The sequence below is a fragment of the Coregonus lavaretus genome (assembly GCF_964263955.1).
Source record: "Coregonus lavaretus genome assembly, chromosome: 12".
Lineage (NCBI taxonomy): Eukaryota > Metazoa > Chordata > Actinopteri > Salmoniformes > Salmonidae > Coregonus > Coregonus lavaretus.
The window spans coordinates 34018945-34041487 of NC_139999.1; the positions used below are offsets into that span (position 1 = coordinate 34018945).

The window sequence follows — 22543 nt, forward strand, 5'->3', positions numbered from 1 at the left end:
CAGCAAAAAAATATACATGATCAAATGCAAATCTTAGAATCAACTATTAAAGACTACCAGAACCCACTGGATTCTCCAATTACATTGAATGAACTACAGGACAAAATACAAACCCTCCAACCCAAAAAGTCCTGTGGTGTTGATGGTATCCTCAATGAAATGATAAAATATACAGACCACAAATTTCAATTAGCTATACTTAAACTCTTTAACATCATCCTTAGCTCTGGCATCTTCCCCAATATTTGGAACCAAGGACTGATCACCCCAATCCACAAAAGTGGAGACAAATTTGACCCCAATAACTACCGTGGGATATGCGTCAACAGCAACCTTGGGAAAATCCTCTGCATTATCATTAACAGCAGACTAGTTCATTTCCTCAGTGAAAACAATGTACTGAGCAAATGTCAAATTGGCTTTTTACCAAATTACCGTACGACAGACCACGTATTCACCCTGCACACCCTAATTGACAAACAAACAAACCAAAACAAAGGCAAAGTCTTCTCATGCTTTGTTGATTTCAAAAAAGCTTTTGACTCAATTTGGCATGAGGGTCTGCTATACAAATTGATGGAAAGTGGGGTTGGGGGAAAAACATACGACATTATAAAATCCATGTACACAAACAACAAGTGTGCGGTTAAAATTGGCAAAAAACACACACATTTCTTTCCACAGGGCCGTGGGGTGAGACAGGGATGCAGTTTAAGCCCCACCCTCTTCAACATATATATCAACGAATTGGCGAGGGCACTAGAACAGTCTGCAGCACCCGGCCTCACCCTACTAGAATCTGAAGTCAAATGTCTTCTGTTTGCTGATGATCTGGTGCTTCTGTCACCAACCAAGGAGGGCCTACAGCAGCACCTAGATCTTCTGCACAGATTCTGTCAGACCTGGGCCCTGACAGTAAATCTCAGTAAGACAAAAATAATGGTGTTCCAAAAAAGGTCCAGTTGCCAGGACCACAAATACAAATTCCATCTAGACACCGTTGCCCTAGAGCACACAAAAAACTATACATACCTCGGCCTAAACATCAGCGCCACAGGTAACTTCCACAAAGCTGTGAACGATCTGAGAGACAAGGCAAGAAGGGCCTTCTATGCCATCAAAAGGAACATACAATTTGACATACCAATTAGGATCTGGCTAAAAATACTTGAATCAGTTATAGAACCCATTGCCCTTTATGGTTCTGAGGTCTGGGGTCCGCTCACCAACCAAGAATTCACAAAATGGGACAAACACCAAATTGAGACTCTGCATGCAGAATTCTGCAAAAACATCCTCCGTGTACAACGTAAAACACCAAATAATGTATGCAGAGCAGAATTAGGCCAATACCCGCTAATTATCAAAATCCAGAAAAGAGCCGTTAAATTCTATAACCACTTAAAAGGAAGCGATTCCCAAACCTTCCATAACAAAGCCATCACCTACAGAGAGATGAACTTGGAGAAGAGTCCCCTAAGTAAGCTTGTCCTGTGTCACGGTTTCGGCCGAGGCTGCTCCTCCTCCTTGTTCGGGCAGGCTTCGGCGGTCGTCGTCCCCGGAGTACTAGCTGCCACCGTTCGATGTTTCATGTTGTTTGGTTTTGTCTGTTTGTACACCTGTCCCTTGTTAGTGTTTGATTTGGTTGCCTATTTAGTTTTCGTGTGTGGGGGCAGGTGTTATGTGGTATTGTTTATTTGTCAAGCTGTTGCTCTGTGATATTTACTCTCAGGATTGTTGTTTGTTCCGAGAGTCCGCACTGTGTGCGCTATCGCCTTTTTACGCACTGTGTGTTTTGTGCGTATTGTGTATTTTGCCTCCCGGTTGGGTTGGCTGTTCGCCTGTTTGCTGCTGTTGTTTTGTGACTAAAGTCTGTTGACGAACGCCCGTGTTTCCTGCGCTTGATTCCTCACCGCATCTACACTCAGCTACTGACAGAATACCACATCGCACCATGGAGTCAGCAGGAGCACCCGCGCCGACAGAGGTCATGGAGGACCGTCTTCGTGGACAGGAGGACCGGATTAACCAGATCGGGCACGCCTTGGATCGGGTGATGAACACTCTCCACCGATGGGAAAGCAGCGGGGTACCCACGCCCCCACCTACCGGACCATCCCCATCGGTCAGTCCTCCTGTCCACATTCCGGAACCCAGTGGGATTCGGCTCTCGCTCCCGAGGGCGTACGACGGCTCCGCTGCCGGGTGTCAAGGGTTCCTGCTACAGGTGGAGCTCTACCTCGCCACCGTACACCCGGCGCCCTCGGGAAACGAGAGCGTCTCCGCCCTCATCTCCTGTCTCACCGGCAAGGCGTTGGAGTGGGCCAACGCCGAATGGAGGAGAATGGACGCTGCTACCATCACTTATGCGGAGTTCTCCCGCCGCTTCCGGGCCGTGTTCGACCATCCACCAGAAGGGAAGGCGGCGGGGGAGCGTCTGTTCTTCCTCCGACAGGGGATGAGGAGCGCACAGGATTTTGCCCTGGAGTTCCGGACTCTAGCGGCAGATGCAGGGTGGAATGAGCGGGCCCTCATAGACCACTTCCGTTGTAGCCTCCGGGAGGACGTCCAAAGAGAGTTGGCGTGCAGGGATACCATGTTGACGTTTGACCAACTAGTCGACATGGCCATTCGGTTGGACACCCTGCTCGCCACCCGTGGGCGTCCCGGATGGGGGTCGCCCATTTCACCCTCCAGCACCTCCGAGCCGAGCCCTATGGAGCTCGGAGGTGCTGGCGCTAGAGAAAGGAGGAGTAGGAACCCGAGGGGGGCCGTCCCCTGCACCAACTGTGGCCGTGGAGGGCACACCGCGGCTAGGTGTTGGGGAAGGTCCCCCGGTGGAGGTGAAGGCAGGCCATGCATTGGGGAGTCCTCCCAGGTGAGTAGACGCCCTACTTACCCAGAGCTTTCTGTCGTTCACATAACCTTGCCTGTTTGTTTTCCACAGGTAGCACCTCGTTCCCAGCATAAGGCGCTAGTCGATTCAGGCGCAGCTGGGAACTTTGTAGATCGCCAGTTCTGTGTAGAATTAGGGATTCCCCTCCTTCCCGTTGATAAGCCTTTCCCTGTACATGCCCTAGATAGCCGTCCGTTAGGATCTGGGTTGATTAGGGAGGTCACAGCGCCCCTTAAGATGGAGGCACAGGGGGGTCATGAGGAGACGATTCAGCTCTATCTGATTGACTCTCCTGCGTATCCGGTGGTGCTGGGGCTTCCCTGGTTGATTACCCATGATCCTACTATTTCGTGGCGAGAGAAGGCTCTTAAAGGGTGGTCTGCTCAGTGTGAGGGGCTGTGTCTGGGTGTTTCCATAGGGGCGACCTCGGTGGAAAGTCCGAATCTAATGCCTGCACTGCACATTCCCCCCGAGTATGAGGATTTGACACTAGTGTTTAGTAAGACTAGGGCGGCGCAGCTGCCGCCTCATAGACAGGGGGATTGTGCGATAGATCTCCAGTTAGGAGCAGCCCTCCCGCGGAGCCATGTGTATCCCTTGTCTCAAGAAGAGAGGAAGGCGATGGAAACTTACATCGCCGAGTCTCTGAGACAGGGATACATACGGGCCTCCACTTCACCCGCTTCCTCAAGCTTCTTTTTTGTGAAGAAAAAGGATGGAGGTCTGCGCCCGTGTATTGATTACCGCGGTCTCAATCAGATTACGGTGAAGTACAGCTATCCACTTCCTCTGATTGCGACTATGACGGAATCATTACACGGTGCTCAGTTCTTCACAAAATTGGATCTCAGGAGCGCATATAACTTGGTGCGCATTAGAGAGGGCGATGAATGGAAGACAGCGTTTAGCACGACCTCCAGTCATTACGAGTATCTCGTCATGCCATATGGGTTAATGAATGCTTCCTCAGTCTTCCAATCCTTCGTCGATGAGATTTTCCGGGACATGCAGGGGCAGGGAGTAGTCGTGTACATCGACGATATTCTGGTGTACAGTTCTACCCGAGCAGAGCATGTAGCCCTGGTGCGCCGAGTGTTGAGGAGGCTGTTGGAGCATGACCTATATGTCAAGGCAGAGAAATGTCTGTTCTTTCAGAAGTCGGTCTCCTTTTTGGGTTATCAGTTGTCTGCGTCAGGGGTGAAGATGGAGGTTGACCGGGTGTCAGCTGTGCGTAATTGGCAAACCCCAACCACTGTGAAAGAGGTGCAACAGTTCTTGGGTTTTGCGAATTATTACCGGAGGTTTATCCGGGGTTTTGGACAGGTGGCAGCTCCCATAACGTCTCTGTTGAAGGGGGGTCCGGTGCGCTTGCGGTGGTCAGCTGAGGCGGACAGGGCTTTTGGGAGACTGAAGGACCTGTTTACCTCGGCGCCGGTGTTGGCGCATCCGGATCCCGCTTTACCATTCCAGGTAGAGGTAGACGCGTCCGAGGCCGGTATTGGGGCCGTCCTCTCACAACGGTCTGGCACACCACCTAAGCTCCGCCCCTGTGCTTTTTATTCTAAGAAACTCAGTCCGGCGGAGCGGAATTATGACGTAGGGGACAGGGAGCTGTTAGCCGTGGTACAGGCCCTAAAGGTGTGGAGGCATTGGCTTGAGGGGGCTCAACACCCTTTCCTCATTTTGACGGACCACCGTAACCTGGAATACATCCGGGCAGCTAGGAGACTGAATCCTCGCCAGGCCCGCTGGACTATGTTTCTAGCCCGGTTTGTGTTTAAAATCACTTACATCCCTGGGTCCCAGAACGGGAAGGCAGATGCCCTGTCTCGGCGGTATGACACGGAGGAGAGGTCCGTTGAGCCCACTCCCATACTACCAAAGTCTTGTCTGGTGGCACCGGTGGTATGGGAGGTCGATGCAGAGATCGAGCGGGCGTTACGCACCGACCCAAGTCCTCCACAGTGTCCAGTGGGTCGGACGTACGTTCCGCTCGAGGTACGCGATCGCCTCATTTATTGGGCTCATACGTCCCCCTCCTCTGGACATCCAGGTATCGGCCGGACAGTTCACTGCCTTAGCACTAAGTACTGGTGGCCAACGTTAGCCAGGGATGTGAGGGTTTATGTCTCCTCCTGTTCGGTGTGTGCCCAGTGTAAGGCGCCCAGACATTTGCCCAGGGGTAAGCTACAACCCCTGCCCGTTCCGCAACGACCCTGGTCCCACCTCTCGGTGGACTTTGTTACAGACCTTCCCCCCTCACAGGGGAATACTACCATCCTGGTCGTTGTGGATCGGTTCTCGAAGGCCTGTCGTCTCCTTCCCATGCCGGGTCTCCCTACTGCCCTACAGACCGCTGAGGCTCTGTTTACCCATGTCTTCCGGCATTACGGGGTACCCGAGGATATAGTGTCTGATCGAGGCCCCCAGTTCACCTCCAGAGTGTGGAGAGCCTTTATGGAACGGTTGGTGGTTTCGGTGAGCCTTACCTCGGGTTACCACCCGGAGAGTAATGGGCAGGTTGAACGTGTCAACCAGGATGTGGGTAGGTTTCTGAGGTCTTATTGCCAGGGCCGGCCGGAGGAGTGGGCGAGATACGTTCCGTGGGCCGAGATGGCGCAGAACTCTCTCCGCCACTCCTCCACCCAACTAACCCCTTTCCAGTGTGTGTTAGGGTACCAGCCGGTTCTGGCACCTTGGCACGAGAGCCAGATCGAGGCCCCTGCGGTGGATGAGTGGGTGCGGCGCTCGGAGGAGACATGGAACGCTGCCCACGTTCATCTGCAGCGGGCCATCCGTCGGCATAAGACGAGCGCTGATCACCACCGCAGTGAGGGGCCTGTATATGCACCTGGAGATCGAGTCTGGCTCTCGACCAGAAACCTGCCCCTCCGCCTGCCCTGCCGGAAGCTGGGTCGGCGGTTTGTGGGGCCATTCAAAGTCCTGAGGAGGTTGAACGAGGTGTGTTACAGGTTAGAACTGCCTATTGATTACAGGAATATTAACCCCTCGTTCCATGTGTCTCTCCTCAGGCCGGTGGTAGCTGGTCCACTCCAGGACTATGAGATAGAAGAGACTCCTCCGCCCCCGTTGGACATCGAGGGGGCTCCGGCGTACACTGTGAGGTCCATCCTTGATTCGAGACGCCGGATGGGGGGTCTCCAATATCTCGTGGAGTGGGAGGGGTACGGCCCGGAGGAGCGGTGCTGGGTGCCGAGGAGGGACATATTAGACCTGTCCCTGCTGACCGAGTTCCATCGGGGTCATCCTACGCGCCCTGCTCCGCGTCGTCCTGGTCGTCCCCGAGGCCGGGATCGGCGCACGGCTGGAGCTGCGCGTCAAGGGGGGGGTACTGTCACGGTTTCGGCCGAGGCTGCTCCTCCTCCTTGTTCGGGAAGGCTTCGGCGGTCGTCGTCCCCGGAGTACTAGCTGCCACCGTTCGATGTTTCATGTTGTTTGGTTTTGTCTGTTTGTACACCTGTCCCTTGTTAGTGTTTGATTTGGTTGCCTATTTAGTTTTCGTGTGTGGGGGCAGGTGTTATGTGGTATTGTTTATTTGTCAAGCTGTTGCTCTGTGATATTTACTCTCAGGATTGTTGTTTGTTCCGAGAGTCCGCACTGTGTGCGCTATCGCCTTTTTACGCACTGTGTGTTTTGTGCGTACTGTGTATTTTGCCTCCCGGTTGGGTTGGCTGTTCGCCTGTTTGCTGCTGTTGTTTTGTGACTAAAGTCTGTTGACGAACGCCCGTGTTTCCTGCGCTTGATTCCTCACCGCATCTACACTCAGCTACTGACATCCTGGGCCTCTGTTCACAAACACAAACAGACCCCACACAGCCCCAGGACAACAACAACAACAACAACACAATTAGACCCAACCAAATCATGAGAAAACAAAAAGAGAATTACTTGACACATTGGAAAGAACAAACAAAAAAACAGAGCAAACTAGAATGCTATTTGGCCCTAAACAGAGAGTACACAGTGGCAGAATACCTGACCACTGTGACTGACCCAAACTTAAGGAAAGCTTTGACTATGTACAGACTCAGTGAGCATAGCCTTGCTATTGAGAAAGGCCGCCGTAGGCAGACCTGGCTCTCAAGAGAAGACAGGCTATGTGCACACTGCCCACAAAATGAGGTGGAAACTGAGCTGCACTTCCTAACCTCCTGCCAAATGTATGACCATATTAGAGACACATATTTCCCTCAGATTACAGCGATCCACAAAGAATTAGAAAACAAACCCAATTTTGATAAACTCCCTTATCTACTGGGTGAAAAACCACAGTGTGCCATCACAGCTGCAAGATTTGTGACCTGTTGCCACAAGAAAAGGGCAACCAGTGAAGAACAAACACCATTGTAAATACAACCCATATTTATGTTTATTTATTTTCCCATTTGTACTTTAACTATTTGCACATTGTTACAACACTGTATATATACATAATATGACATTTGAAATGTCTTTATTCTTTTGAAACTTCTGAGTGTAATGTTTACTGTTAATATTTATTGTTTATTTCACTTTTGTTTACTATCTACTTCACTTGCTTTGGCAATGTTAACACACGTTTCCCATGCCAATAAAGCCCTTAAATTGAATTGAATTGAATTGAGAGAGAGAGAGAGAGAGAGAGAGAGAGAGAGAGAGAGAGAGAGAGAGAGAGAGAGAGAGAGAGAGAGAGAGAGAGAGAGAGAGAGAGAGAGAGAGAGAGAGAATCAGGTAAGCGGAGCCATGATTAAGTGCAGTGAAACTGAATCCATACTCTGTGGCCCAGGAGAGAGGGATAGAAAAGAGCGATACAATCCTATTATCTCTGTCCTTCTCTGTCCTCTCTGCTCCAGGTGGCAGACATGTGTCTTGTATCCTCTTTTCCATCCCTCCCCCTCTCTCACACCTCCCCCTGGCCCTGGGCTGGCCTCAGCTCCCATCAGACTGGTGGTAAAACTAGATGTGAAGCCTAGGGTGGTGCAGACAGTACATGATAGCACAGATCTCCATACAAACTCCACAGCAGAGCAGAGCTCCCTAACAGTAACTACACTACCTGCTCTGGTGGGGAGTGGAGGGGAGCTGCCCTCACTGAGTTCTCTCTCCCTCTTCAACAAGTACTTTTGGGTGTCAGGGATGTATGGAGTAAAAAGTACATCATTTTCTTTAGGAATGTAGTGAAGTAAAAGTAAAAGTTGTGAAAAATATAAATAGTAAAGTAAAGTACAGATACCCCAAAAAACTACTTAAGTAGTACTTTCAAGTATTTTTACTTAAGTACTTTATACCACTGCATGTCACCCATTGAGCATGTTTGGGATGCTCTGGATTGACGTGTCCGACAGCGTGTTCCAGTTCCCGCCAATATCCAGCAACTTCGCACAGCCATTGAAGAGGAGTGGGACAACATTCCACAGGCCACAATCAACACCCTGATCAACTCTATGCGAAGGAGATGTGTCGCGCTGTATGAGGCAAATGGTGGACACAACAGATACTGACTGGTTTTCTGATCCACGCCCCTACCTTTTATTTAAGGTATCTGTGACCAACAGATGCATATCTGTATTCCCAGTCATGTGAAATCCATAGATTAGGGCCTAATTAATTTATTTCAAATGACTGATTTCCTTATATGAACTGTAACTCAGTAAAATCTTTGAAATTGTTGCATGTTGCGTTTATAATTTTGTTCAGTTTAATTGACCTGGATTCTCAGTGCGTGGAGCTGGCTCTATGGCTTTACATGGTCCATGTTCTAACACTTGAGCTCTCCCCATCCCGGCGTTGTAACCCAACACTGAGAGTGAGCGTGAGAGAGATAAACATCTAGACTAGACACAGAGAGCAGGTTAGATTAATCTTTCAGTAGGGCAAGCGGATATCTCTGTTTTACTTAATGCTATAGCATAACACCTTTAAAGGTGTGTAAATGTTCACTTGATATATTGTGTTATGTCTTGAAGTGCGTGGAATGTTGTGGAAAGTAATTTGTGTTTGGCCCACAGACAGAGTTACAGTATTACATGTCTGGATGTCAGGCATAATGTGCACTTAGACATGTATGAGGTACAGTATACCTAACGACCACATCAGCCAATGTATGTCAGTTTAAGTGTGTTAGTAAAATACTCAAGAACCCCAAACACTACACATTATCCTTATAAACACAGTGGAAATATAAGGAAACCGTGACATACAATGACACATATTCAAAGGTCAGATATACTTTGTCCTTGTCAATATATAAATTGCAGTTTACACTTGAAATGGTGTGAACTTGAGTCAATAATGGTGATTGGTTGAGGGAATCTTTAATGGGAGCAAATCCCCTTGGATCTAATGTGTTTGTAAATTTTTATACATCACTTTGGTCCCTCAGGATCCTGACTAGATGAAGGACATGTTAGGTGTGGCTCTGATTGAGTTTAAACTGTCTGGTCTTTAATTCACTCTCTTTTAGCTGGGGCATTGAGCTGATGCTGAAACACTATAGCCCAGACTGCCTCTACCTCTTTGTCTCTCTCTTTCTTTCTCTCTCTCTCTCTCTTTCTCTCTCTCTCTTGCACTCTCTCTCAGCCTCTCCCTAAAGGCCAGGGTGGGTTTGCAGGCACCTCACCTGCCAGGATGAATTAAAGCTAATGAATGCTGAGCAGTGCCAGGGAGTAATCCTGCATTCCACTGACCTGGGACAGGGATAGGGACACAGCCTCCACTGTGACCTTGTGTTGGATTGACACACACTGGTCCTAGCTGGGAGAGGAATAATAGGTGTGTCACACCCAGTGTACACACGGCCCTGATCTGAATGCGCTCTGTTAATCCACAACACCTCTCCCATATCCTGATGTACTCAGCGTGTAGTACTCATCATCCTGTCCCCTGTGACCTCCACACAGGTTCAAATGCTCTTATCATGCAGGGGAGTTGCAGGCTGTGCTATGAATCTAGGTCTCTAGTAATCTGCTAGTAGTACAGACTCACTTTGCTTTGTAGAAGAACTAGGACAGTAAGTCTGAGGGAGTCAGTCTGAAGGAGAGAGGCAGATGGGGAGGGACTGAGAGGAGAGGCAGAAAGAAGGAGAGGACAAAGGGCACACATTTGGCAGAGATATGACACCGCAATTTTAAAGCTGCACAGCAAATTTGAAATAAAAAATATAACACCCACAGTGTTAAATGTAACACTTTCTTAGTGTGCATATGTGACCATCAGAAATAGCGTTAAACTAACATTTTTCAAAGTGCTGATGAACTAACACCCCAAGAATGTTGGGTCCCTAAAACCACGGGAAAATTCTGACTTCAATTAACACTTTATTAGAGCTGATGCTGTTACACTTTCTCTGTGTCAGGGAATCAACACCTGTTGTGTTACAGTAACTTGTTTTGGGCTGTTGTTTTAACACTGTAGGGCAGGGATGGGCATCTTTGATTGGGGTGGAGGCCACAAAAACAAAAATGGTTTGCGTACCCACATCCAAACCCCAGTTTTTAATATGATATCTGAGTGAGACTGACAAACAAAATCAATGGGGGGCCCCCAGGCGGTAATTTTTTAGATAGCTGGCTGCTAACCTAATTTAGCAATCTAAATTTATTTTGCTGACATGGGCTAATTAACTGACTATCGGTGACTGACATAACAAGAGTAAAACTACTGCTGCACAACCAAATTTAAAAATGGCACCTTGTGTAGTCTACTATTCTAACTCGCAACAGTAAGTTGAGACCCCAACTGAGTTCCAAAAAAGTATAATGGGGGAGGGGGGATTGATCTGAGGGCCTTCAAAGGCACCCTGGGAAATATGTATTTATTTCCCAGGGAGCCATTCGAGTAAATTTTAAATGGTACCAGTGCCACCCATGACTGTGTTTGCTAGTGACAGAGACACAATTGTTGCATTCGATGGCTTTCAGTCCTGTAGCCTTCACCAAGTGAGTGCCTAAGTGAATATTTCGACATAAAAATTACATTATTTAAAGCAATACATTGCTTTTTTTGACAATACCATACTTCGACAGCCTATTTTTACCCTTTCACAGTGGTCTGAAACTCCTGGTTTGCAAGTCACATTATACGAGCTTGCAAAGTGTTAGGATATCCAACAATTTGAACTTTTAATCACCTGCAATTTGCAGTTAGAATGACTGTAAAGGTAGGGAAGATTGAAAAATTTGACTACTGGCCTCCCAAGTGGCGCAGCGGTCTAAGGCACTGCATTGCAGTACTTGAGGTGTCACTACAGACCCGGGTTTGAGCCCAGGCTGTCACAACTGGCCGTGACCAGGAGTCACATAGGGTGGCGCACAATTGGCCCAGTGTCGTCCGGGTTAGGGGAGGATTTGGCCGGGGGGGGCTTTACTTGACTCATCCTGCTCTAGCGACTCCTTGTGGCAGGCCGGGTGCCTGCAGGCTGACCTCGGTCATCAGTTGAACAGTGTTTACTCTGACACATTGGTGCAGCTGGCGCGCGGTTTGGTGGGTCATGTTTTGGAGGACGGATGACTCGACCTTCACCTCTCCCGAGCCCGTTGGGGAGTTGCAGCGATGAGACAAGATCTTAATTCGATATCACGAATAAGGGGGTAAAAAGAAATGACACTACCTAAATCATCTAAACTGGAACAATGGGTGAAATAAATCCAACCACTTACAGATTGGATTAGATAAATAAATGTATGTTATTTATCTTTATGTAGTATAAGATCAATTAATCAATCAATGTCCATGCAGAAACATCGATATTAAAACAAACTATTCTAAAAAGCAACCTGTAACAAAGTACATTATTATTATTATTAAATTAATTATTTAAAATTAATTATTAAATTATTAAATTATTACAGTGAGGGAAAAAAGTATTTGATCCCTTGCTGATTTTGTACGTTTGCCCACTGACAAAGACATGATCAGCCTATAATTTTAATGGTAGGTTTATTTGAACAGTGAGAGACAACAAAAAAATCCAGAAAAACGCATGTCAAAAATGTTATAAATTGATTTGCATTTTAATGAGGGAAATAAGTATTTGACCCCTCTGCAAAACATGACTTAATACTTGATGGCAAAACCCTTGTTGGTAATCACAGAGGTCAGACGTTTCTTGTAGTTGGCCACCAGGTTTGCACACATCTCAGGAGGGATTTTGTTCCACTCCTCTTTGTAGAACTTCTCCAAGTCATTAAGGTTTCGAGGCTGACGTTTGGCTACTCAAACCTTCAGCTCCCTCCACAGATTTTCTATGGGATTAAGGTCTGGAGACTGGCTAGGCCACTCCAGGACCTTAATGTGCTTCTTCTTGAGCCACTCCTTTTTTGCCTTGGCCGTGTGTTTTGGGTCATTGTCATGCTGGAATACCCATCCACGACCCATTTTCAATGCCCTGGCTGAGGGAAGGAGGTTCTCACCCATGATTTGATGGTACATGGGCCCGTCCATCGTTCCTTTGATGCAGTGAGGTTGTCCTGTCCCCTTAGCAGAAAAACACCCCCAAAACATATTGTTTCCACCTCCATGTTTGACGGTGGGGATAGTGTTCTTGGGGTCATAGGCAGCATTCCTCCTCCTCCAAACACGGCGAGTTGAGTTGATTTCAAAGAGCTTGATTTTGGTCTCATCCGACCACAACACTTTCACCCAGTTCTCCTCTGAATCATTCAGATGTTCATTGGCAAACTTCAGACGGCCCTGTATATGTGCTTTCTTGAGCAGGGGGACCTTGCGGGCGCTGCAGGATTTCAGTCCTTCACGGCGTAGTGTGTTACCAATTGTTTTCTTGGAGACCATGGTCCCAGCTGCCTTGAGATCATTGACAAGATCCTCCCGTGTAGTTCTGGGCTGATTCCTCACCGTTCTCATGATCATTGCAACTCCACGAGGTGAGATCTTGCATGGAGCCCCAGGCCGAGGGAGATTGACAGTTATTTTGTGTTTCTTCCATTTGCGAATAATCGCACCAACTGTTGTCACCTTCTCACCAAGCTGCTTGGCGATGGTCTTGTAGCCCATTCCAGCCTTGTGTAGGTCTACAATCATGTCCCTGACATCCTTGGAGAGCTCTTTGGTCTTGGCCATGGTGGAGAGTTTGGAATCTGATTGATTGATTGCTTCTGTGGACAGGTGTCTTTTATACATTGATTGATTGCTTCTGTGGATACTTGTCTTTTATACAGGTAACAAGCTGAGATTAGGAGCACTCCTAATCTCAGCTCGTTACCTGTATAAAAGACACCTGGGAGCCAGAAATCTTTCGATTCAGAGGGGGTCAAATACTTATTTCCCTCATTAAAATGCAAATCAATTTTTAACATTTTTGACATGCGTTTTTCTGGATTTCTTTGTTGTTATTCTGTCTGTCATTGTTCAAATAAACCTACCATTAAAATTATAGACTGATCATTTCTTTGTCAGTGGGCAAACATACAAATTCAGCAGGGGATCAAATACTTTTTTCCCTCACTGTATGCTGGGAAATTATGCAGTCGAATAACAACACCATGTGGTGTTGATTCCACTGTGATTGCGGGCTGCAATCACACTATTGGAAAAGACAGCTTTTGGTGGCAAAGAATGTGGGCTAAAATGAATAACACTGACTTTCAAAACGTAATTTTGGTCAGACCTGAATGCTCAACCAGGCAATCTAAATCATATTTATCTTTGACCTTTTTTTCTCTTAAAAAACTGCTAGTCCTGATATGACAGTAGCCTTTTCATAATGTTCAGGAGCTAAATCAGTCAGAGAGCTAAATGGGTCATGAATTCATCATATTTTTCAGGTTTCAGCTTCACAAAATGACTGTTATTATTTGCCACAGCCGTACTTAAGATATTTAAAGCAACTTTGAAAAGTCATTTTATCCCACAGTTGGATCCAGACAAAAAAGCATGGAAATGCTTTGGCATTAATGTTCTACATGTCACTGCACTGAGGTTTGACTGATGCATGTTATCTTGGTTGTGTTTCAACAGGTCCTGGCCATCATCTCCATCCTCTTTATCGTGCTGTCAACCATTGCCTTGTCTCTGAACACCCTCCCGGAGCTGCAGGACATAGACGAGTTTGGCCAGGTGACAGACAACCCTCAGCTGGCTCATGTGGAGGCGGTGTGCATCGCCTGGTTTACCATGGAGTACCTGCTCCGCTTCATCTCCTCGCCCAGCAAGTGGAAGTTCTTCAAGGGTCCACTAAACATCATAGACCTGCTGGCCATCCTACCCTACTACGTCACCATATTCCTGACTGAATCTAATAAGAGCGTTCTACAGTTCCAGAATGTCCGGAGGGTGGTGCAGATCTTCAGGATCATGCGTATCCTCCGTATTCTGAAGCTGGCCAGGCATTCCACAGGGCTCCAGTCTCTGGGCTTCACCCTGAGGAGGAGCTACAACGAGCTGGGCCTGCTCATCCTATTTCTGGCCATGGGCATCATGATCTTCTCCAGCCTCGTCTTCTTTGCCGAGAAGGACGAGGAGGACACCAAGTTCAAAAGCATCCCGGCCTCCTTCTGGTGGGCTACCATTACTATGACTACGGTGGGGTATGGGGACATCTACCCAAAGACTTTACTGGGTAAGATTATTGGGGGTCTGTGCTGCATAGCTGGAGTGTTGGTGATAGCCCTGCCCATCCCCATCATCGTCAACAACTTCTCAGAGTTCTACAAGGAGCAGAAGAGGCAGGAGAAGGCCATCAAAAGGCGGGAGGCCCTGGAGAGGGCCAAGAGGAACGGCAGCATCATCTCCATGAACATGAAGGAGGTGTTCGCACGCAGTGTCGAGCTCATAGACATAGTGGTAGAAAATAATGGCGAGAACATGGGGAAGGTGCAGGACAACCCCTTGTCTCTAAGCCACAGGAAAGGGACTCCCAAGAGGACCACCTCAGAGATGGGCTCCACTCAGTCCTTGCAGCCCAGCTCCCCAGACAAAGCCTGTCCCTCCAGTCCTCAGCAACTCAACGCTCAGAAACTGGAGGTAATGTACAACAAGATGGCCAAGACCCAGTCTCAGCCTAACCTTAACAGTAAGGACAAGGGGCCTTTGTCTAAAGCACCCAAGAAGAGAGACGAGATAGAGATGGGTAGCATCCCCACAAAGTCTGCCCCAACCACAGACATGAGGAGCATGTCCAGTATTGACAGCTTCATGAGCTGTGCCGCTGACTTCACCGAAAGCGCCCGCTTCTCCCACAGCCCCAGCACCATTGTACTAGGGAGGGTTAGTGTCAACCCCATGCTCGAGACCACCCTGGAGCACGAGGGCATGGAGTGCCCCTACAGCGCCACCAAGGTCCCTGGAGGACGAGTCTCCAAGCACAGCCTGTTCTCTGACAGCCCCCGGGGCCTACGCTTCAGCAACCCGCTCAAGAACCGCTCCCTCAAGGCCAACTTCAAAGGCGGGGATGCGGGCCCTTCCTCCTCCTCCTCAGCACAGGGGCCAGGGGGTGGGGCCCTCTCAGATAGCTCTGCCCTCTCTGCCCACTCCCTCATGAGCCCTGAGGTGTCTATCTACACCACTGCCAGCAGCAAGACTCCACCCTCTGATACCCTGATCCCGACAGTCTTCACATTCCATGACGCGTCCATCAGCAAGTTCATCGACGCTGACACGGACGAGGAGGAGCACCTCCATGACAGCTCGGGTACATACGCCTCCCAGAGGCTTCTAGGAAAAGCCAGCCCCAAACTCAGCTCCCAGAGCAGCCACCACCGTGCGGCCAACCACCTGGAGGGCTCCCAGAGGATGCTGGGTAACAGGGTGTTCCTCTTGGAAGCCCGGCCAGGTGGGGGACAGGAGAACCATGTGCTTTCCCGGGGAGAGAGAAGTCGTTCAAACACCCATAATGAGAGCAAGTGAGGGTATAGGTAGTACAGAGAGAACCCAAACAGGAGGACATGGTGCAAATACCAGAGAGAAATCAAATAAAACATGAGCTCTAACCCATACCAGGAACAGCATTCCTACTTACATGAATAAATGGAACTAAAACACATGCAGCGACTGTTTTTTTGTTTTTGTTTTTAACAAATGCCCAATAAGTAGAATGTATGGGACACCGGAAGGAGCCTACTCTTCCTTCCTTTTCCTGCTACTTGAGGGCAAAGACTGTCAGCAGAATTACCCAGGGCATTGGGAGATGTTATAGCAGGATTGAGAAAGAGAGAGAATTTAAAAGGGTGCATTGCGGCGGTGTCCAAAGGGGATGCACATAACTCTGCAGAATCTGGTCACACACTGTAGATTTAGGCATTGCTGAATCAGCATTGTGCTTAAAGAAATTTAGTTTATTTCTTAGTGTTTTATTCCTCAAAACTGGCCTTAGTTATATGTGACTATGTGTATGCATAGCGTGTGCGTGTGTTTGTCTGTGAGTGTATGTGTATGCATGATGATAGGCAGATAAACATACACATAGTTCTACAGTATTTTATGTATATTCTTTTTTTTTTTTTTTTTATATAAATAGTATATTTTCTTTGGTCTGTTATTTTGTGATGCTATCTGAGAGGTGAACTTTCATCCTTGTTTATCAACAGTTTGGTTCAGCCATTAGAGAGGAAACAACCACTTTGATATCCAGTCTGTTTCCTCATTCCCATCACGCCCCCACCTCCCGCCTCCCGGGTAGCACTAACCGCACCTCAATGTGATGAATATTTTCAATTCTGTACAGGGTATTCTTTGTTGTTTTGTTTGTTTACTTATTTTTTTGTTTTTGATTGTGTGTGATTTATCCAGACAGGTTAGGGTTAGGGTTAACCCAGTCTCCTTTATATTTTAACACAGTTATTGTGCAAAAAATTATATTGATATTTTTTTATATTATTTAAGAATGGTATATTAAAAGAATGAATTATGCTAAACTCATAGTTTTGCATTTCAATACATAGTTTTATTTTAGAGGGGTTGTATTTAACAGAGAATATTACAAGATAATGAATTTGTATTTTTTGCTCCTGTCACCAAGTTGGTATAAATGTTTGTCCTTCCATCCTTTGTACAATGTGAGGAGCCAAATAGTTTTTCTTTCTGATGGCAAAAGAAAGATGAGGGATACTGAGCTATAAGACCAGCAATATCTAACACTCTGTTAAAGCCAGGGCATCTTTAATCATATCATTGACCCACACAATATTATGAATTAATTATAACAACAATAGTTTCAAACAGCAGAATGTCAGAAATATTTCAGGAAGCCAGGACAAACTGAAACACAGCAGAGATGAAGGGAGAAGAGAGGAGTGGAATGCCGGAAGATGGCACACAGGAAGAAAGGACAGGGAGAAGGAAGAGGGAACTTTATTTTACAGAGTCAATCATGATCTCATTGGATGACTTCCACACTGTGGATGGTAGAGTCGGGGACCAGCTGCCAGAATTGACAACAAGCATCATATGGCTACATACACAGACACTGACAAACACAGAGCCACTCACATGCTCATACACATGCAGTTAACACATGCTCACAGGCACATGTTTTATGTGGGTTCAATCTAAACGTAACCTATCCCAGTACATCTCATAGGTAGTATCTGATACAGACCACATATCCACTACCCTCATGCACTTTATAATATTAAAGATACCATTTTAATTTATCCGTTTAAACACCTGGCTACACACTCAATATAGAGTGAGAAAAAAGTGTATTGTTTACTTCCATTGTCCTATTTTTCCATTGTCAGACTACATGAAAAGAGATAGGTATTTCTGTGCCTCTGCCAGTAACAAACTCCACTTTGGAAAGTCTGTCACTGTAGCCTTAGTTTAATAGAGCTCACATGACAATTCAATAAAGTGTAAAGCAAAGAACTAGGTCACCATGCTGTGAGGGTGTGATATTAAAGCACACAAACACGAAATACACACACACACACACAAACACACACACACACACACTCACTACAATTGACAACACAGTTTCCATGATCATAAGCAGTCCGGTACAAGATGGCTTACACTGACATGGCAAGCGGCCCTATGTAAGGGGAGAGGAATCTTAAACACTCCAAGTGTCACATGCAGGCATGTAGGCCAACATATCCCCAACAAACACTCACAGCTAGTCTGGCTTAACTAAATGCCCTTTCACAGCACACACTGGGGGTGGAGAGAATGAGTGGTATACTTGTGTGACCAGCCATGTAGTTAGTTACAGTCAGATGATGAGAGAACAGTGGGGCAGAGAGCTGTATGTCTACTGTTCCTCCTGATGTCTGTAGCTATCACTGTGGACCTCAGGCCCTAGTCCAGCCCCACTCTATATCCATAGCCAGTCCACTATTAGATGATTTTATCCCTAACAATGGAATATTGGGCCATTTAGTCTGTATTGGGATTAATTGAATAAGCATTACAGAGCATTGTAGGACACTTGACCTCTGAACCCACACCCGGTAGAGAGACCATTACCCCCTGACTTACCAGAGCAGCATTACCTCCATTAGGACTCATATTAAACATAGATCAGGTTATCATCTATGTTCATGCTTTCAGACTGGCTAGGCCACTCCAGGACCTTAATGTGCTTCTTCTTGAGCCACTACTTTGTTGCCTTGGCCGTGTGTTTTGGGTCATTGTCATGCTGGAATACCCATCCACGACCCATTTTCAATGCCCTGGCTGAGGGAAGGAGGTTCTAACCCAAGATTTGACGGTACATGGCCCCGTCCATCGTCCCTTTGATGCGGTGAAGTTGTCCTGTCCCCTTAGCAGAAAAACACCCCCAAAGCATAATGTTTCCACCTCCATGTTTGACGGTGGGGATGGTGTTCTTGGGGTCATAGGCAGCATTCCTCCTCCTCCAAACACGGCGAGTTGAGTTGATGCCAAAGAGCTCCATTTTGGTCTAATCTGACCCCAACACTTTCACCCAGTTCTCCTCTGAATCATTCAGATGTTCATTGGCAAACTTCAGACGGGCATGTATATGTGCTTTCTTGAGCAGGGGGACCTTGCGGGCGCTGCAGGATTTCAGTCCTTCGCCGCGTAGTGTGTTACCAATTGTTTTCTTGGTGACTATGGGCCCAGCTGCCTTGAGATCATTGACAAGATCCTCCCGTGTAGTTCTGGGCTGATTCCTCACCATTCTCATGATCATTGGAACTCCATGAGGTGAGATCTTGCATGGAGCCCCAGGCCGAGGGAGATTGACAGTTATTTTGTGTTTCTTCCATTTGCGAATAATCGCACCAACTGTTGTCACCTTCTCACCAAGCTGCTTGGCGATGGTCTTGTAGCCCATTCCAGCCTTGTGTAGGTCTACAATCTTGTCACTGACATCCTTGGAGAGCTCTTTGGTCTTGGCCATGGTGGAAGTTTGGAATCTGATTGATTAATTGCTTCTGTGGACAGGTGTCTTTTATACAGGTAACAAACTGAGATTAGGAGCACTCCCTTTAAGAGTGTGCTCCTAATCTCAGCTCGTTACCTGTATAAAAGACACCTGGGAACCAGAAACCTTATTGATTGAGAGGGGGTCAAATACTTATTTCCCTCATTAAAATGCAAATCAATTTTTAACATTTTTGATATGCGTTTTTCTGGATTTTGTTGTTGTAATTCGGTCTCTCACTGTTCAAATAAACCTACCATTAAAATTATAGACAAGATAATTTCTTTGTCAGTGGGCAAACGTACAAAATCAGCAGGGGATCAAATACTTTTTTCCCTCACTGTAGCTATTATTATATGCCTGCTTCATCGGTCTCAGAATACTGATTTGTCAACTGTCCAGTTCTCTATAGCTGAAAGTCCTCAAATTACTCTGTGGAATCTAACCTTGAAGTCAGGTTCAATTCCTCAAGCCCCCACAATTCAAGTTCAAAACATTCTATAATTGCTTCAGTGAGTGGGCCACTAAGTACCTAATGATTATGTGCATGACAACAAGGCCCCTGTGTTTAGTCCAGTACAAACTAAATTCAGAAAAAGGATTAATTCAAAAAAATATTGGAATTGTCCTTTGGGTTTTTCCTGTCTCAGTAGCCTTCTAGGTCTAGGATATGGATATTGATGTATAACTATGCATAAAAACATTGTAACAAAATTGGACATGGGGAAATAGGAGGATATAGATCATATGAAAGTCAGGGTCTCCTTCCACATACAATACTACAGCAGAGCTCATTCACACATGGTAAAGTCAAATTTAACACAGATTTCAAACCACGCACAACCGTGATCATGATTCCTGGGTCTCTTTTACACTCTGGTGTTGGATAAACTTGTATGATTTTAATGTGGCTTTTATTTGTTTTTACTTATAAATAAATGCACTTTATTGGATTGAGCTATCTCTTTGAAACGGGGCCTCCTACTAGGCCAAACCAAACACACTGTCTCCAGACAGACTCATTAATAACATTCTTACTACATGGTTGTAAATATGATGTCCCAAAAAGAACAATTTATTATTTATTTGAATCATTATTTTATTTTACCATCACCAACTGCCACACAAACAGATGCAGCCAACTGCTAATGCTCCACAAGCTGAACAAAATTATCCCACTTTTTCAGGCAATTTATCCTCCCCCCTGCTCTCTCACACAGCCCTCGATGTTGTCCTTTTTAAGTTTCATTTTGTTTGTACCAGTTTACTTTCTAGGCTCTTGTCTCTGTGGTGTTATGTTGTTTGACGCATGTAGCGCTACCAATCTGTGACACAGAATCTGTAAATTTCTTGTAAATAGCAAAAACAAAATGTCTATGTTCTTTTTGAAACAACGTTCTCCCATTACTGACTGAAAACGAAATAAAAGTCCAGAATTAAATATCAGTCTCTGTCTGTTCTTGTGGGTATATATAAATCTACCAAAGCATTTAAAACATTGTCTAGTTACGCTAAAAATGTGAGGAACTGAATGATGTTTGCGTTAGATCGAAAAGGTAAACAGTATCTGCTATCAAGTAGCGCCATCCAGTGTCCAAGATCTACATTGGCAAAGCATACACTCAAATTAGTCAATTATTTCTGTCTCTCCGTTGGTCTCTCTCTCGGTATCTCTGTTTCGGTCGGTCGGTCTAATCAATAATGCAACGAGGGAATTCTACACTTCATTCTTTTTTATTCACATTTTATGAAGCAAAGCCCCTGCCCTGGGAATCACTGCATTTCAGTCATGCCACTAACTACGTTTCCATCCACAGTTTTTAGGTAATGTTATACCATATAAACAAATAATCACGACAGCTGTGATGGAAATAGGAAGTTTAAGTACAATTTTGTGGGCATTTTAAAGCTTGTTTCTAGCATGAGGCATGGCGGAATCAGGCATTGTAGAACGCTTTATATTACCTGGATACTTTTTAATGTATTTATTTCAAAAAATAAAGCTAACAATCGGTATTATTTTTGCCATTTTCTTTAAGAAAGGTTATGGCATACCCTCACTCAATTTGAGCCCTGATTTTAACCAAACACACCAAGCCACTCTCAGACTTCACGGAGCACGGAGTGCATGGTGACCGTATTGAAGGATTTGGCTATACTGACAAATCTATGGATAGCATAATTTCTGTCAAACAGGTAGGCCTACCATTTATTTTTCTTAATAGGAAGAAATAGGCTCCAACAAAGCCTTCTTGTTGTTAGTGAAGTCGAATTAAAATGAAGACAACTGTTTAAATGAATTACTTTCAGCACCATTTGCTGTCCACCTCTGTCTGATTATGCCGCAGCCGCTCGCTCCAAAGCTGATGTCTGCCCGTTTGCCTTTTTTAGTTGACTTTCTCCTGCACTCTCGCTCTCCTTATTAATAAGTTAATGATTTAAAAAGTCTGTCTCATGACATTGTAATACATTTGGTCTCCAGTCTATGGGCTACAGAAAAACCTCATAGGGTACTACTTTTTCTACCCAAGGCTACATCATTTATGGTAAATAAATTTGATGGCGCGTTGATGGAGCGCGGCAGCGCCATATTTTGCACCCCTGCCTTTGCTAAAGTGGACACTGCTTATCATGGGGCGGCAGTTCATTCGGAAAGTATTCAGACCCCTTCACTTTTTCCACATTTTGTTACTTTACAGGCTTATAGCCCTAATGCCACTGAGTGAGAGAATGTATCATTGGTTTGGGGCAGAATAATGTGAGGTAGTGTACTAGGGGTATGTGGATGAAGGTCATCCTTAGGCAAATAAACTATAAAGGGAAATAAATGGCTACAGTTTACACTTTTTTAGTTCTTTCATGGAATGTTGTTTTTAGAAAAGGGGCATTTTTTTTACCGGGGTAACTGGTAGAAGATTATGGCATAGGATTTTTTATTTTTAATTTTATTTCACCTTTATTTAACCAGGTAAGCCAGTTGAGAACAAGTTCTCATTTACAACTGCGACCAGGCCAAGATAAAGCAAAGCAGTGCGATAAAAACAACAACAACACAGAGTTACATATGGGATAAACACAATGTACAGTCAATAACACAATAGAAAATCTATATACAGTGTGTGCAAATGTAGTAAGTTATGGAGGTAAGGCAATAAATAGGCCATAGTGCAAAATAATTACAATTTAGTATTAACACTAGAATGATAGATGTGCAGAAGATGATGTGCAAATAGAGATTCTGGGGTGCAAATGAGCAAAATAAATAACAATATGGGGATGAGGTAGTTGGGTGGGCTGTGAACAGG

The 22543-nt window shown here is 45.9% G+C and overlaps 1 protein-coding gene across 1 annotated transcript in view; it reads left to right on the plus strand.

The window, feature by feature from the left end:
* LOC311138136 (potassium voltage-gated channel subfamily B member 1-like) overlaps nt 1-15757 on the plus strand; it is a gene marked incomplete at both ends in the record, with an annotated part of 90512 nt that extends 74755 nt beyond the window's left edge. The window contains one exon of the mRNA XM_084172803.1: nt 13871-15757. Coding sequence (XP_084028929.1) covers nt 13871-15757 — 1887 coding nt within the window. The remainder of the gene's footprint in view (nt 1-13870) is intronic.
* Between the last annotated feature and the right edge of the window lie 6786 nt (nt 15758-22543).